The sequence below is a fragment of the Megascapheus bottae genome, chromosome 14 (assembly GCF_031878675.1).
Source record: "Megascapheus bottae isolate mThoBot1 chromosome 14, mThoBot2.hap1, whole genome shotgun sequence".
Taxonomy (NCBI): domain Eukaryota; kingdom Metazoa; phylum Chordata; class Mammalia; order Rodentia; family Geomyidae; genus Megascapheus; species Megascapheus bottae.
In genome coordinates, this window is record NC_143522.1 from 12078679 (window position 1) to 12095985 (window position 17307).

The 17307-nt window shown below is 46.2% G+C and overlaps 1 protein-coding gene across 2 annotated transcripts in view; it reads right to left on the bottom strand.

Annotated features, from left to right (window-relative positions):
* Ltbp2 (latent transforming growth factor beta binding protein 2) overlaps positions 1 to 17307 on the bottom strand; it is a 92878-nt gene that overhangs the window by 15019 nt on the left and 60552 nt on the right. For both annotated transcript variants that reach the window (XM_090344478.1, XM_090344477.1), the window contains exons 11-18: positions 14635 to 14799; positions 14176 to 14379; positions 12941 to 12960; positions 12167 to 12206; positions 11292 to 11405; positions 9572 to 9700; positions 8758 to 8886; positions 3772 to 3891 (exon numbers count right to left, since the gene is read on the bottom strand). In XM_090344478.1, the coding sequence (XP_090200604.1) occupies positions 3772 to 3891; positions 8758 to 8886; positions 9572 to 9700; positions 11292 to 11405; positions 12167 to 12206; positions 12941 to 12960; positions 14176 to 14379; positions 14635 to 14799 (921 nt within the window). The remainder of the gene's footprint in view (positions 1 to 3771; positions 3892 to 8757; positions 8887 to 9571; positions 9701 to 11291; positions 11406 to 12166; positions 12207 to 12940; positions 12961 to 14175; positions 14380 to 14634; positions 14800 to 17307) is intronic.

Here is a 17307-nt window from a genome sequence, read left to right on the forward strand (position 1 = left end):
TGAAGGCAAAAAGAACTTTCCTTGCCCCAAGAAACAAGGACCAAGGCCAAGCCCCCAATTTTGACACAAACTTGTCTTGAGACTGACACTGGAGAGGTGTCAGACCTTGCCTCTGATCAAGAGGTATAGGGACATCAGACAGACAAGATAAGTCTGGCCCAATCAGACAGGCTGGGGAAGAGGAGCCCCAGGAGGGAGCGGGGAAGCAAGAGAGAGAGATTTGCCTCAAGAGCTGAGTACAGGGTTCTTCTTCAATGATCTGACATATTGGAGAGAACAGCATCCAAGTTACATGGGCAGACTGGACTAGTTGGAGAGGTTATCTATCCTTCAGAGGCTGAATTCTGGGTCAGAACTGGAGGAAAACGCATGTTCCTCTGCCCCAGTGTAAAGCCTTCTGGTCATTTGCAGTAGGTTAACCAGGATGCAAAGAAAGCAAAAGGGTTTATTCTTCCCAGATGGGTAATGGTCATTCTTCTGGATGAAGTCCATCAACATATCAGGCTCAGAGGATCTGCCCAGAAGGAAGACCTACTCAGCACCCATGGAGGACAGGCCAAGGGCTGTACACAAGTAGTCTGTAAAGAGACCAAACCAGCAGTTGGTACTGAAGAGCTGGGCATGGACCCTAAGATAGAGGGTGAAAATGAGTCCTCCCTGAGGTTGTTTGGTCTATAGAAGTCAGGACACAACAAAAGTCTCTGCTCCAAAGGGCTGTGACTTCTCAAGCTCAAAGCTTTACCTTTCCTCCAGAAGAGGAAGACATATCTACAGGGTAATGGTTATTCAGAATAGATGCGTATCTGCAAGGATGCCCACAATTTCTAGGTAATGTTGGGGACACTTAACATAAGGCTCATCTCTGAAAACAGAACAACCACAACCCCTTTGTTGGGTTCTAGTGACACAGATCAAACTATTCTAAAGGTCTCTGTAAAGATAAGATAGATGAAGAGCATGAAAAATCCAGGACCTCCAATTTTGGCCACCCAAAAGACAGCATCGGCACTATGGCCTGCTGGTCCCAAAAGGACCCTAAAGAAAGTGGGAAAAATCATTGGAAATGATAACTGCTCCTCCCTGCCTCAGGGCTACAAGAGTTCGAGGATGACTTGGAAAGAAACTGAAGCAAGTACATTCTGGAAAATAAAACTTTGAATGGTCTTTGAACCCCTTTCTCACAGGATAAGGCAATGAAGGAAGATTCTATTTGCTAAGAAAAAAGGTTGTTTCCCCCCACAATGTGCCAGACCCATCAGTGGGAGGTGGTATACGTGACACCAAATGCTGGGCCTTTAGGATATGTGGCACTCAAAAAGACTTCTTACGAAAGTTCTCCATTTCTGACATTCAGGCTTGTGCTTCCTCGTGTGGTTGGGTGGAGCTGTGAAACTTGGTGGCCAATGAGTTGTAAGTGTACAATTTATAGAAGCATTTAATTATGTGTAGTCTTCTAAAGTTCTCTTCCTTTCCCCCGCTCCTCCCCATGGAGGCAAGCCATGCTCTACAGTCTATTTCTTAAGCACAGTTCTAGATTAAGGAAATATGGGGCAGGGCCCTCAGATGACCCATGAGAGTCAAACAGCTCTGAGGAACTTATCTGTCTTGTCTGCCATTAATGGCTAGGGTCCTTTGTTAAGACAATATAACCCAGTCTATCCTTGAATATTCTTGGTTTCTCTTTTAGACCAGAGCCCCAGGAAGCAATGATTGTGACAGGTCTGGCAATAAGCAAGGGAGATATACTAGTAGCCTTTCAGTTTCCAATTGTTAGGGAAGGGCTCTCCTGTTTGGGATTAGATATAACTGAGCCATACACCAAGCTTGTAAAGGAGCCAGATAAAGACTGTAGACAGTGATGATTTTAAGATATCCTAAAACTGTTCTATCAAGTTCTTGGTACCTGGGTGGAGATTCTGTGTCCCGCTGAGAGTCTGAATTTTAACCCAAGGCTATTGTTTGTTTCATTAGTTTCAATATGGTAGTTGGTGGCAGAAACAGTCTATTTCTGTATTCCTAGCCCATGGCTGGTACACAGCTGGCACTCAGCAAATGTTTGCTCACCAAAGAATGGGGAAATGTGTCTAAAACCTTTCCCTATTATCCTCTTGGCATAGGCTGCAGAAGAGACCCTCATGTTTCCATGGAAACACTTATGCTAATGTTTAGCTCAGCTTACCATTCTACTGTCCCTCTACTGGGAACACCCTGAAGTTTCTCTGCCAGGGGTCAGTTAGCCTCTGAGTGAGAAAATGTTCCTTTGTTCCTTATGAGGGCATGGAGTGGGGGTGGCCAAGAAGTCCAGACAGAAGTCAGAAGCTCAGGGGACCTTGTGTATATGTGGGTGGGGACAATGAAAGCTCTGGCAGTGTACAGAATTTGCTCCCTGTTCATGGGAACCTAGAGTCGTGGTTGATGGAAATGCCATTGAGCCCACTACATGGGCTGCTGTCCAGACCACTTAGCCTTTCACCAGAGATTTCAGGTTTCAGTGGGGAGGGCGGTTTCTTCATTGGAGAAAGAAGAAAGAGGGAGAGGAAATTGACTGGGCTCCTGGTGATGGGTCTGTGGTTACTGATGGAAACCTGGAGAAGTGTACAGACGACATCATTCTTTCAACAGTCTTGGTGTGTCTGCCAGGGCTAGGAACTCAGCCTGACCTCCCAGATAAGGTATCGGTCTAGAATCTTTCTTTTGATAGAATAGAGAAGATCCAGAAAAAGACACTGGGGCTATGAGGAATCTGGGCATGGGAAAGGAGAGTGCTCTCTGACAGTGGCATGTCCTCTTAGTTATGTCCAGAGGTACTGCTGAGCACCTTGGATAGGATCGCTTGTCTAGTCTTCCTCCTAAAGATTGAGATGGGCATGACAGTTTCTAATTTCAGACATGAGACAAGAGCCAAACCCAGGCCTGTCTGCACCAGAGCCTGTGCCCTTAACATTAACAGGTTAGTATAAATCTGATATTTTTTTAATGTTCTGGCTTTTTCTTTTCTTTAAAAAATAAACTCTGATGTCAAATCCAAACTATTGTGGTACTGCTTACAGGAAGTTATCTACCAAGTATGTAACATGGCGAGGTGGAACACAGAAGGCACCATGGAGTGGTGGGGGTTTTCATCCTGCATACTCCTAGGAAAAGATCCGGCTGTCTTATCTCTAAGGACCTAATGATGACAAGGGGAGTAGCATTCAGCTTTAGTCATCTATAGGCTTAAATTTTATAGATTGGGGGGTCACCAAGAGAGGGTGACACACTAAGAGTAAAGACATTTGTCTGTCCTGTATCTACAGCCATCTTTGCCCTTTGCTGAGGCCTCCTGGGACTCTGGTCCTTGTTTCCATGGAAGTCAGATTGGGAAGAAAGAACTCTTCTAAACAAAGGAACACAGCTTACTCCTTTCCTCTAGGACCCTTGGCAACCACACAAGTCCTAATTGGGAAACCCTTGGAAGCTGCAGAAAATCCAGTCCTAGTTTAAGATTCTTTCCTCTGCCACATGAGGAAAGTGTATTTTTAGAGTGAAGGGGAAGAAGTGTACTGGAGGAATGTTTTTGAAGTGTCCTATAGATTTGCATTTCTACTTTAAAAGGGTGACAAGATGCCAAATTATCACCAAGAGGATGGAAATGCTCAGGAGTTTGTCATCATGTCTCTGTCCACTGGAGTAGGCTCAGTGTTAAGGGACTCAGTCAGGACAAGCTAGAAGGGAAGCTAGTAGTGGGCAGTATTAGGGGGAGCAGGCTGGTTCTTTATACCCACTCCTTACCTTGGCAGTATCCTTTCCTGACCATGATGTAGCCCTGATCACACTCGCAGTGGTATGAGCCCTCGGTGTTGCTGCATCGCCCCCCACTGCACACGTCTGGCTGCTCACACTCATTTACATCTGGGAACACACAGGACAGTCCTGAGTAAAACTCCATCCAGAAGGGAATCCTAACACATCTTTTCCAGAAGACAAGAACAAGGACCACTGCTAAGGTCCAGAAAAGTAAGGCATACTATAGCCATGACAGGCTAGAAAGGCTCCTTGACCAAGTCTGAGACGGATTAGATTTTGCTTTTCTTCGAGGTATGAGTATTTTTTTTTGCCAGTCCTGGGCTTGAGCTCAGGGCCTGAGCACTGTCCTTGGACTTTCTCAAGACTAGAGCTCTACCATTTGAGCCTCAGCACCATTTCCGGCTTTTTTCTATGTATGTGGTACCAAGGAATCGAACTCAGGTCTTCATGCATGCTAGGCAAGCACGCTACCACTAGGCCAAACTCCTGGCCCAAGGGGTGAGTATTTTGAGGGTCCAAGGAGGTCCTTATAGCTACCACCTCATCCAGATGTGAAGGCTGGTCATACAGTCAGGTGGCAGTCCATATGATATTATGTGAGGAGGCCAGCTCAGTCTCTTTCCTGCCTCTCCTCCCAAGTATAAGCAGACACTGAGTTGCTTCTAAGGTTCTTTTAAGGATCTCCTTAGAAGCTGGTAAAAATCAAACAGCCAGAGTCAGAAAGATCAGTAACCAGAGATCTGCAAGACTGCAAGTATCCAAAGCATACTGTTGCCCTATGATGGCTCTAAATCCCAGCATTGATCACATTCCCCTGCTCAGGATTCTCCCTGGGCTCCCTAATGCTATTAAATTCTACCTACAGTCTCGTGCACAACCCTGGCCTCAGCTTTTTGCTGCATTGCTAATTTGAAATGGCTTTAATATAACCTTAGTTACATCAGTCTTCCATTGGTATAACCTCCAAGTGCTTGTTCACACATGTCTCTGCTGGACATGTCTTTCCTCACATTGTTAGCAGATGCCTACCACAATTTCAAGCAGGAGCTCTAGGTTTTTGTGGCCACTTCCCCATTTTATACATCCACCATCAAATTCATCTTGGCCTCTTTCCAGTACTGGTTCAAACACTCTACAGAGTCCTTATGCAGATTATGAGAAGATCTTAGCATGGTGCCTGCTTGGCAATAGTAGGCAGTGAAGAAATGTGAGCTATTATTATTCTGGCATTATACTAACTCTGCAGAATCCAAGCTCCTGAGCCTGGCATGTAAGATTTTTCATGACCTGGTGGTTCCTGTCCATTTCTTTTAACTTGTTTACTGTCTCCCATACACCTCCTGACCTTGGCCACAGAGGACCTGCCTCTGAGCCTCTGCCTGTGCCATGCACAGGCTTGGAATGCCCTTCTATCCACCAGCTTGACCATCTTCAATTCAGTAAGTGCTTACTGAAGAAGTTGGGTAATAAGCATTTGTGTATGGGCAGAGTTTTCACCTGAACAATCCTTCCTAAAACTTCAGTGCAGTGTAGTTGCTGGCACAGGTGTTGTATGCTTCTGGCTGGAGATCCTGACCCTCACTCAGTACAGACCAGGTCCAGGTTACCTGCACTGCAACAACTGTTCAGATATTTCAGAAATAGTTGTTTTCACTTTGAGAAGTTCTGATACCAATGGAAGGGAATTCATAGGTGTCTACCATATGGGGGAAGCTGATCTAGAACCTCCAAATGAGTGGACCCAGGGCTGCTTTCTGATAGATGGTGCTGCGAAAACAGACTTCACAGAGAAAAATGGAAATGGGAACCCCCCCTCATATTTTCAAACCTGTGTAAACGTGGACCTCAGATAGATTAGTGCATCCCATAAAAAGTGATGACTTACAACTGGGCATGGTAGCTCATGCCTGTAATCCTAGCTACTCATGAGGCTAAGATCTGAGGATCACGGTTCAAAGCTAGCCTGGCACTAAAGTCCGTGAGACTCTTTTTTTTTTCTCCCCCTGTGAGACTTTTATCTCCAATTAATCACCAGAAAATTGGAAGTGGTGCTGTGGCTCAAGGGGTAGGGCGGTAACCTTGAGTTGAAGAGCTCAGGAATACACCTGGGTCCAGAGTTCAAGTCCCACAACCAACAGCAACAACAACAAAAAGGTGACAACACAGTAAGAGAAAGAGTAGGTGAATATTGTTGTGACTCAAGGGAAGGGAAACATTTCTTAAGTAAAATACCCAAAGCATTAAAACTATGAGAAGAAGGCAAAATTCCTAGCATCAAAATGAAGGATTTTTGTTCCAAGAACGACATGAGAATAAGGTCAATACACACAGGACAAAATGGAAAGAGGCAAATAGACTTTACAAGGTACTTAAAAAAAAAGGCATGAGAAAAAATAACTACCCTCAGAAAACTGAACAAGACAGAAACAATTGAAAGATGAGGAAATGTGAAATCCAACATATAAGAGATCAGTAATGTAAAAATAGTAAAATAGCTTAGCTGTTTAAAGCTACTCAACAACTTAAAACATAACATTTAAGTACTTGATATTTCAACAGTTTATATTGCTTATATTAACTTAAATTTGCCTAGTAATTATCTAAATTGATAATTAATTCATATAAATCACTACTAAATTGAATCAGTGGAGTAATGAGACATCAATTTTTGAGACTGATGAGATTTAGGAAGCTGATGCTATCCTGGATAAGAACTCTTTAAGCCCCACTTGGAGAAGTACTTCAGCTGACCTCAAGTTCCTCTCATTTTCCCAGCTGATGGGGCCGGCAAAGACATCTGGACACCTGAGTTGGCACAAAGACCTTGTCTGGGCAATCCTGACAATGCCATTCACAGTAGTAAATAAGGCTTGTTCTGGTCCAGCTCCCTAGCCTGGCTCTGCAACCTGCAATACCGTAAGCCAAAATACTTCTGCCGAGGCTGCAGAGTGTAGAGAAGCCCACTGTCTCTTGCCTTTCTCCTGGTCTGCCAGTCTGCTCTGAATAGAGCTGCCTGACTCACCTCCCTGACAGGCAGCTGACCAAATCACCACCCTTACCAAGTCTGCAAGCTGCCACTGCTCCAGAAATGACGTTCAAATACTTCTGCCTTGCCCTTAAGACACTTCTCAAACTGACCACAACTCCTGCTACTTCCTCCACGGACCTCACACTCCATTAACACTGACCACCATTATCTCCAGGGCCTTCCAGGCCTGTTCACAACACTGGTTGCTGTTAAAAAGGTTCCCTTTTCTTGTAATACCTTCTGCTCCCTCCATTGCTTTTCATGCTTCATAGTGGTCTGACTGTGTGGAAGGGAGTACACTATTGGAAATAAACCATGCTTTGGAGTTAGAATGACTGTTCTATTACCAGTTCTGCTATAAAAAGGTAGAAGGCCCTGAATATTTCAACTCATTTCTCTGGGTCTCAATTTACTAAACTATAAGTGAGCATAAGAACTGTATGGATTGGAATAATGAATTTTATATACAAAGTGCTTAAGTTAGGTGTTAGTGACTCATATCTGTAATCCTAGCTACTTAGAGGTTGAGATAATAGGATACCAGCTCAAAGCCATCTCAGGCAGAAAAGTCTGTGAGTCTCTTAGCTCTAATTAACCAACAAAAAGCCGTAAGTAAAAGTGTGGCTCAAGTGGGAGTGACAGCCTCAAGCAGAAGGAGAGCTAAAGGAGAGCAAGAGGGCCCCAGTTTAAGCTGTAGTACTGGTATAAATAAGGTACCAGGACACATAAAAAGTACTCACTAGATGGCACCTGTTATTCTATCCCAGCTCAAGCACTCCCCCACCCCGAAAACCTTCCCAAATTCCTTCCTTCAAAGAGAGCCAGTGGCTTTCTCATCTGGACTATCACACTCACAATTCATCTAAATAGACAGATTATTAGCACAGTACCTAGCTCCTACATCCTCAATGCTTGAGTGCTCACTAAACAGTATGCACAGTCTTCTCCTCGCCTATTTCATATAGTGCTTTGTCTCTTCTACACTACTCCTCATAATCAAATGATAGGATTGTTTTGAAATCTGCAGATCAGATTTTTTTTTGCCAGTCCTGGGCTTGGGCTCAGGGCCAGAGCACTGTCCCTGGATTTTCTCAAGGCTAGGGCTCTACCACTTGAGCCACAGCACCACTTCTGGCTTTTTGCTATGTATGTGGTACCGAGGAATCAAACCCGGATCTTCATGCTTGCTAGGCAAGCACTCTACCACTAGGCCAAACTCCTGGCCCCTGCAGATCAGATTTTTAATGACCAGAACCCGTGGACCCCTGGCCATGGGAGGATACACAGCTCCCCTGGCCACTCTGGGAGGGGCATATCTGTGATGACTATGAGGATGTCCTGATCAGAGCTAGCAGCAGGAGCCCCAAGAATAGGCAGTGCCATTTTCAAGGTAAAGGCTTCACATCAGCTTATGAGTTGTAGGGCACTGGCCCTTACGTTCTTTGTGAATTCATTCATTAAAAAAAATGTATGAGGAGTGCTCTGTGAGTTAGATGCATGTTTATCAAAGATCCCCTAACAGGGGGTGAGCATTGTAAGGGAAGTTCAAAGCCTGTGAGTGTCTGTGAAGCAGTTGGGGACCTGAGGTCTCGTGAGCACACCTGCTCCAGGCAGCCAGAAGTTTCAGCTCCACATCTTTATGGGTCACCCTCTTTCCCTGGAAGGAAAACTTCCTGGTCACTCAAGAGTTTAGAGACATGACTTTCGGTCTCCTTTACCAGTCAAGTTCTCTAATCTCTTTCTGGCTCTAGTTACAATTCCTTGATCTTCTGGGTAAGGCCAGCTTCCTCCTAGGTCTAGGCCAGATCCTATCTTTTCCTATGGCTTCTATACTTCCCACACTGTAGCACTGTGCCTGGGGGCTGTGAATACCTGGTTCTTCTGTGGGACCAGGCCAACACATTCTCTCTTATATCCACCCGGCCAGGGTGGGCTTGGCTTACCTTGGCACTCCTGCGTGGTCCCTGAGGTGGCCAGTGTATACCCAGGATAGCAGATACAGGAGTAGGAGCCCACACTGTTGACACAACGCCCTCTTCCTGTGCAGGGGTCCCTGAGACACTCATTGTCATCTGACCAGAGGGAGTCAGGAAGAGAGGTCAAAGAGGCCAACATGCCTTTCTTTCAATAGGCATCTGTCAATAAGCTGCCCATACTATTGGTGCTATGTGGCATGGAAAGGGAGAAGGAACAGAGGAGGCAGGAAGATTAAAGTCTTAAAGATGAAAGCCACAGAGTGGGCACATGGTACCAACTCAGGCACTAGAGGCCCCAGATGACTATGAATTCCTCCTCCCTGCCCCTTGGCCTGTTCCCTCAGGGATCCTGGGATAGCATTTCTCCTTCAAGAACACAATGGACAGCTCTCCTTCACACAAAAATATTTCAGGAAAGGAATGAGGTTCATACTAGATGACTTATTTTGGCCTCAAACCTCTCCTCCAGGGATGGCCCTGGTAGAAGCCTTCATCAGTTCTGTGGGTAACAACATAGTCAGTGAGAGGGGTAGGCTGATGTGAGTGGCGAGAGACATAGAACTAGCAGAGGTGCCCATTCTCCTGTAGTTTGGAGCTCATCAGATGGGCCTCATGATGGGTATTCTCCCAGAGGTCAAGTTAGCTTTGTCCCCAGGGATGAGGCTCCCAAGCTTCTTATTGCACTGCCTGCACCTTCTGCAGCCTGTTTCTTGACTCAGTCTCCAGCCCCTCATGCCATTTATCCCACCCTTGCAGCAGTCCAGAATGCCCACATGAATACCTGTGCAGAAAGCCTGGCTGGGGTGCAGCTGGTAGCCAGGGCTGCAGACACATCTGTATCCATCTGGGAGGCTCTCACAGATGCCAGGACCACAGATGTTGGTGGGTTCAGCAGCACATCTATCAATGCCTATGGGAGAGAGAGCAAGAAGTTAAATTAGAGTATGTAGATGTGGGGAACAAAGGAAGTGGAGCAGAGTGCACAGAGAATGGGAGCTGGGATTCAGGGGCTTCAGACAACCAAAAGAGGTCTGCACCTTTGCCAGACTCTCCTACATCCCTGTATACCATAACCTCTTGTACCCATAGGACCTGTTGAGGCAGTAAGCCTGACTCAGGATGGAGCTCACAGTAGGTAGTTTATCTTCCTAGTAACTGTTCCTGCCAAGGACTTTCCTCACCCTTTCTCTCTCAATATGGACACATCTCTCATCCATAGAGCTTAGCTGGCAACCCTTGGCTAGCTTCTCTAGACTAAGATCTGGAGAGTAGGGGACACAATGGGAGAGACTAACTTATTTGACTAAAAAAGTCCTTGAAACTTTCAATAAGCATAAATGAACAATAGATGATGAACTAACCAATAAAAGAATGCTTTCAGCCTGTGTCACCCTGAGGCCTTAGCCTAGAGCCCGCATACTCAGGGCTCTTCTTCATGCTCCCACCAGAATGGGCTAGAAGTGGGTGGCCTGTGTTGGTCATAGAAAGGGTTCATGGCATTGGATAAGAGGGATACACTCTGCACATACTGCCCTGTTTGCACGACTGAGGGTTTCTTCTAGACCCATTTAATTGCCAGAGATTCAGCACTCACTATCTGAGCCCCCTCACCCAACTATCTTGTCTGCTGGGAAGGATGTTCCCTGGAGCATCAGGGGCCTAACTCTGAGCCCATGGGGCAGACATCCCTGGACAGGTCAGTGGGGACTCCATGGAAAAGCCAGAAACCCATCCTACTTCCTGTTTTCTGGATTTGGGCCTACAGGGCTTCTCCTTTTTCTGGAAGAATTCCAGAACTTCACCCTTGCCTCTTGTTCAAGGTGATTTGGGTCTCTGGCTAAAAGTACAGGCAGCCCCTCAAAGGGGGAGGTAGGAGGGCACACTTATGCACAGGGAACAGCTGTGACGATGCCAGCTTTGCTTCTCTTGAACCAACTCTTCAGACAATAAGCCTTTGAGGAGAGCACATTCCAGAATGGGGTGGGCTGCCAGGGACCTCCCCCACACCCATCCTCAGCCTTCATCTTTGTAGTTGAGCAAAGGGAATGGAACACAGACTCTCAGGCACTTAGTCAACCTTGGGTAAGAGAATTATGTTCTTTCCCAAAAGCAGCCCTTCCTGTGGGCAGGAGGCTGTCGCTGCCAGGGTTGTGCTGACTCAGAGGAAGCAGTCTGGAGGAGCTCTGCTTCTACTCTGCATCCCTCAGGAGAGGTCCCCATGGAAGACCCCTGGCTTCCTGGTGGCCATTGAGTAAGACCCTCCCCCAAAGCATTGCCTCTCCTCTTTTAGGGCTTGATGATCACTCCAGGCAGGGTTCCTGTTTTTACTAGGTAGACCTGGGTCACCATGATCCAGAGCCACAGAGCCTGGACAGAGTCAGCTGGAGACGCTGCTTGGAGAGGCAAGGGAGGGATCCCGCTCCCAGCCGTGGCCTAGAGTTAGCTGTGAACAGCTCCCCTCCCCTTGTTCAGAAGTGTTGTGCATAGATTGCAGCAGCTACCTGAGGGGCCCAGGGTCACCAGCATATCAGTGGAGGGGGTCACTTGCTCTTCTTCCTGAGTTCCTGAAATCCCCTGTTCAGGCATTGGTGGTGTGGGTCTTCTGATGGCATCTCCTACAGGGGGCAGTGAAACGGCAGGTGGGGCCATGCCTCTTGGCTGGCAATAACCTTTTTCCTCCTCCTCATTGTTTAGACTCCCAAGAAGAAAGGGGAAGTAGAAGTGCCTAGGTGGGTCCCCTCCATGCCTCCTCTTTTGAAACTTGACCTAGCCTTACAGAGGCAGAGAATGCATCCCCTGCTTCTTCTCATAGGAAAGAAGGTGAGAGGTCTGTGCAGAAAAGACTACTTGTCTAAGGCAAACCAGCTTACTGGAGGTACAACCATAGCCCTGGTCTCCTGATTCCCACTTCAGCACTTTTTTTTCCCTTCTGTGTGTAACACATCTCCCAGTTTACAGAACTCTGCCCATAATAACAGCTTATTCCCTTGGGAGACAGCAGGGGAGGTACCACATCCATGCCATGGGCAGAGGACGCTAAGGCTCAGCCTCCTGGCATCAGAGAAGCAAGCTCAGTTTTCAAGAGGTAAGAGGATGCCCCTGGAGGAAAGAGCTGTGTAAAAACTAAGCAAGCCTTTGCTTCAGCTGCTGGCTCTGGGCTGATGTGCAAGCTGAGTGGTTCTATAAGATTCAGAAGAGTTCCGTGGTTAGGGACATTTCCCTAATCATAGCAACATGGGGGCTCTCACCAACCTCACAACCACTTATATTGCCCAGAACAGAGTTCACATGCCATGTCATTCATGATTGCCTCCTATGTAAACTCTATTACTCAGCTTACATAAAGCAACTCTGGGATCTGCTAAGAGAGACTTACCTGGAACCCAGGCAGGTATGTGGGTAACACCAGTTGTTACCTGAACAGAAATTGAAGAACATCACTTGGGATTCTATGACATATTTCCTTATCCCCACATTCATTCTACTTCCAGGAATCCTGTCCCACTCTCATTCACTTTTCATTCATTTCAGATATTATTAGTGAGTTCTAAATGCTGGGCATTCTGTTCAGACACCTTATACCCATGGTGGTCTGTGCTGGCTCCATACTGAGCACATGTGGGGCATTAGCACATATGGTACCAAGGCTGTCTGCCCCTTGTCACAGAGTAACAGATACTCTAGATGTTAACCAGGACATCCAGAGCACAGGGTTAGTGAACTGAAGTTGGAACATCACAGCTGGTGTCTCATCACAGCTACAGAAGAGACAGATGCCCCTTTCTCAGTGAAATCATTTGAGGCTATTTATAGCTGTGCTAAGACTTTCCCATGAGCTACTGAGAGGAGACATTTTAAACAGCTCATAACATGCTGGATCCAAAATGCATACCATTCAAATTGGAGAGACAGTTTGGACTAATAGGCCAGTCTCTTTTCTTTCCTGAAGGACATGATTGTCTTCATGAGAGGATGCTATCCCAATAGCTGTACCTTAATCAGGGCTATTGTTCCCAGTTAATTGGGCCAAAAGAGGTCTTTGGATCAAACCATCTCTTTTTTATCCTCTCTCCAAGTAAACCTCAACATATAATTCATCCAAGGGCCCTAGTTACCCTTGCCCAGTTTCCTGATGGTAAAGCTTACTCACCTGGCCAGGCTGAGAGTCACCTAGGAAGGGAAAGCAGAAAACATGAGCTTGAGGCAGAGAGGTGGTAGCTTGCCCTCCACTCATGGCCTGACTGCTTCACAGTCTCATCCTCAATATACACCTCTATTCCTTTTTTTTTTTTTTTGGTTGGTCATGGGACTCGAACTCTGGGCCTGGGCATTGTCCTTGAGCTCTTCAGCTCCAGGTTAGTGTTCTACCACTTGAGCCATAGTGCCACTTCTGGTTTTCTTACACTTTAATTGCAGATAAGAGTCTCACAGACTTTCATGCTGGGCTGGCTTTGATCCTGGTGTAAGCTACCAGCGCCCAGCTCAGACAGCTCTGTTCTTTCTGTCTTTGCCTGTCATCGTGTTATTGGGACTAACCCCCCAGAAGACCAGGTCTAGAGGGACTGAAAGTAACTCAACTCACTGCTTTCCTTCAAGGTCTTCAGTGACAAGTGTGCCCCACTTTGGGACAAACTATTACACTGGTCCTGTAACACATCTCCTTGCACAGCCACTTCCTTCTTTCATACCCCTCAGCCACTTCTGTCACAGCCCCTCCCCTGAGTCATGGGTCTAGGAACAGTGTTAAGAAAGAAATTTCCCTTGGCTTGGCCAATGTCCAACATTCATGACAAGTGGGATTCTGTCCTCACTATTCTGACCCAGATTTCAGGAGTGATCACCTATTTTGTCTAGCCCTAAGTTGTTTCTGGCTTCCTGAACTTGAGGACCTGTATATGACCTCACAGTTTTCCAGAGCACCTGCCAGGGAGCTCAAGCACAAGTGCTTTTTGGCACATACCTCCTGGGTCTAAGGTAGCTGGACTGGAGTTATTGCCTTGATCTTAATGCCAGGGAAGAGAACCAAAAGCTCAGATTCCCAGGATCCATTTGTCAGCTTTATAGGCCTTGAAGGGAGCATCAACCCTAGAAGTTGCAGGTCTGGCTAGTGATGGAGAGGTCTGATCCACTGGATAGAGCAACAGATGACCTCTCCCAACACCTCAAACAACCCTTGGGATGGAGACACCTCCTAATCCCATATAAGAGAGGAAAAGAGAAAGATCTTTTCCTGTCAAGTCATGAGAGGGGATTTCCAGGGCTGGGTGTTGCTGCTCCAAGCTTTCTCTACTATGCTGCAGAGAGGGAACCCAAGGGACCCAGGATATTAATGTGAGTATCTGAATGCTACAACCTTTGGGGAAAGGGGAAAGCCAGCTTAGATACCCTTGTCAGCCTCAAGCCAGGTGTTGATGGCTTCCTGGAGTGGCTGCCTCTCAGATGGCCTGAGAAGAGGCTCACTGTTCTTCTCTGTTTGTTCCCTAGAGGGTCTGTCCAGGTCGTCCTCCTCAGCTTTCCTCATGGATAGGCGGATATCTGAGCTTGAGTAGGTATAGCCATGTCCAGCGGGGCAGATCTCTCTGAAGGCCTCTGTAAAGTCAACAGCCGGAAGACAAGCTGAGCAATGTCACTTCTGCAGGAAACCAAGTCCTCCCCACCCCATTTTGTCCTTCTAGGGTCAAGACAATTATGGCAAAGAGGGAGGGAGCATCAAGTTGAGATAAAGACTAGAGTGGGAAGACTTGGTCTTCTGGCTTGAGGGCAATCTACTTAAGGCTGGGGAAATGGCACTAGTTATGAGCAAGTACCTCAATGGCCAGAGCTAAGATAGGAGGCGGGGCTTACCTGTGCCAGGTGGGGGGCATTTCTCACACTGGTTGCCCCAGGCTTTGCCCACACGGCTGCAGCAACATATCTGCTTAGTGATTCTCTGGGCTAAAGGCAGAGTACAGGTGCCAGGCCCCAATGACCGGTAGCATAGTCCCTGATGCATGGAGACAGCTTTGTCAGCTACAAAAGATAAGAGATGTGGAAATGGGCAGTAGGCCACCAGAAAGGAAAAGTGCAGTCAGGGATCTGTGGATGGAGGTGTAGCCATTGCTTACACTCAGACTAGCCTGGCCCACCTTTCAGTCTCTAAGTTTGGGTCCTAGAAAATATGTACAGGAACTTCAGGAGAAAAGCCAGATAGGTGGCACATGCCTGTAGTTTCAGAACTCAGGAAGCTAAGGAAAGAAGATTACAAGTTCTTGGCTAGCCTCCAGTAATAATATGACTCATTAAAGAAAAAGAACAGTAGGAGGAATGACTGAATGGGGTATTTTCATATCTCCTTACATTGCCTGCCTAAATGAGGAGATCCTCAGCACTCTACTCCTTCGGTGGAGACCCTGAGAGAAAAATGTGGGATTGGAGACATTTGCCTCTAGGTGCTGTAAAGTGCTCACTGATGACTAAGGGTGTGCCTTAGTGGGGAACAGTATGGTTTGGGAGCCATAGATAGCCTCACTAGGAAGAGGCCTAATGGGGAGCCATGAGGATAGAGACTCTGTCTCTGGTCATCTTTGTCCCCATCCACCATGTCTAGAGCTTGTGGACACTCAGTAGTCAATGGATGGATGACTAAATCAATGAACCAGCCAAACACTGAATGTAGGATTAGGGGTGTGGCTCCTAAGTAGAGGGCTTGTCTAGGGTGCTCAAGACTCAGGGTCTCAGCATTGAAAGAAAAATCCATTGAATCCATGAATTGAAATCCTATGGGTCCCCATGAGTTCGAGCTATACCAGGCTTACCTCATAACAATACCACTCTGATGATAAAAATTAAAAAGCAGCTTCTTGGAATATTTCTATGGGAGAACAGGTTGGAAGAGACTAAAGTCCTTAGAGAGAAACTAAACTATCAGTGGATAAGGAATGGGATTAGGAAGACAACAATCAAAGATGAGGAATTAATGATGCTCGAGAATCTTGGTCAGAACAAGGATTTAATATATCAAGTTCAAACTACCTAGATTTACCTGACTCTCTAGGCCTTGATTTCTTTAGGTATAAAGTAAGGATGATATTGACATTCCATGGTAAATACTTGTATTTCTTCCTGCCTGGCATCTATGCCCCCAAATCTGGTATAAACTGACACAGCAAGAGATTCCCAAGGATGTTGAGAGTGCCTGAAGAGAAGAGAGTTCATACCTCTAGTATCCCAGGGAAAGTGGTTAAGTGGTTGCTAGAGGCAGAGATGTACCTGAAGATCTGGAGTTCAAGGAATGTCTGGTGAGTTAGCTGGGTATAACATGTGGGATTTTTTTGTTTTTAACCAGTCCTGGGCTTGAGCTCAGGGCCTGGGCACTGTCCTTGGACTTTCTTGAGGCTAGAGCTCTATCACTTGAGCTTTAGCACTACTTCTGGCTTTCTATATATGTGGTACCGAGGAATTGAACCGGATCTTCGTGCATGCTAGGCAAGCACTGTACCACTAGGCCAAACTCCTGGCCTAGCATGTGAGCTGTAACAGGGCTCTTTCATCCCTCACTGTATTTCATTCTCATGAAATACACTGTGAGGAGGGCTTACTGTCAGAAGGGTTTGGCTTGCAAACACTTATTTGCCTTAAGCAAATAAGAATAATGGATCTGTACAACTAGGAAATATGAGAGTAGGTATAACCTCTGTTGAGATAATCCAAGTTAGACTTTCAGAAAGGTAGACAAAGCTTCCATAGATGGCTCTCCTAGTCATGGTCAGGGGGCAGGGAGACAGTAATGCTCAGAAACATAGCTGCAGGTTATCACCTATAGAGAAGCCAATCTATGGGAAGGGCTGAATGGAATAACACTGAAAACCAACCAGAGCCATTTCTGCTGCCCTGTGTTAAAAGTCTCTTCCTGGGCCTAATAAAGGGGCTAAAGGTTAAATATGCCTGCCTGATAAAGGAATCTTATCTGACCCTGAGGAGAAGGGTTATATGCCCCTCAGAGCCTTGATAGACTAATCTCACTAACACAATAAGGTCTCTCCTCCAGTTCTTCCTCTCTCCTTTCTTCTTCTCTTTATTCCTCCTCCTCTCCTTATTCTCCCTTTTATGCTTCCTCCTCTTCCTTCTTTTTGTGTCAGTACTAACGCTTGATCATACATAGAGCTGTGTGTTCTTGCTTAGCTTTTTCTTTTCTTTTTAAATTTTATTTTAAATTGTATAGAGGAGTTACAGTTACATTGCTTACCTTTTTTCCCCCTCAAGATTTGTACTCTACCTCATGAGCCACACACCTACTTACAGCTTTTCGTTGGTTAAGTGGAGATAAGAATCTCTCAGATTTTTTTTTCTGCCCAGGTTGGCTTCTAACCAGGATCTTCAGATTTCAGACTCTTGAGTAGCTAGGACTACAGAACTACTAGTGCCTAGCTAGTCCTATGTATCAGTTAGATCATATGGTTTTTTTGAGAACATACTGAGAAATTCTCTCCCTCTGGATCATTCACTATCAGTAGCTCTTAATAAAGATCTCTCTGTCCA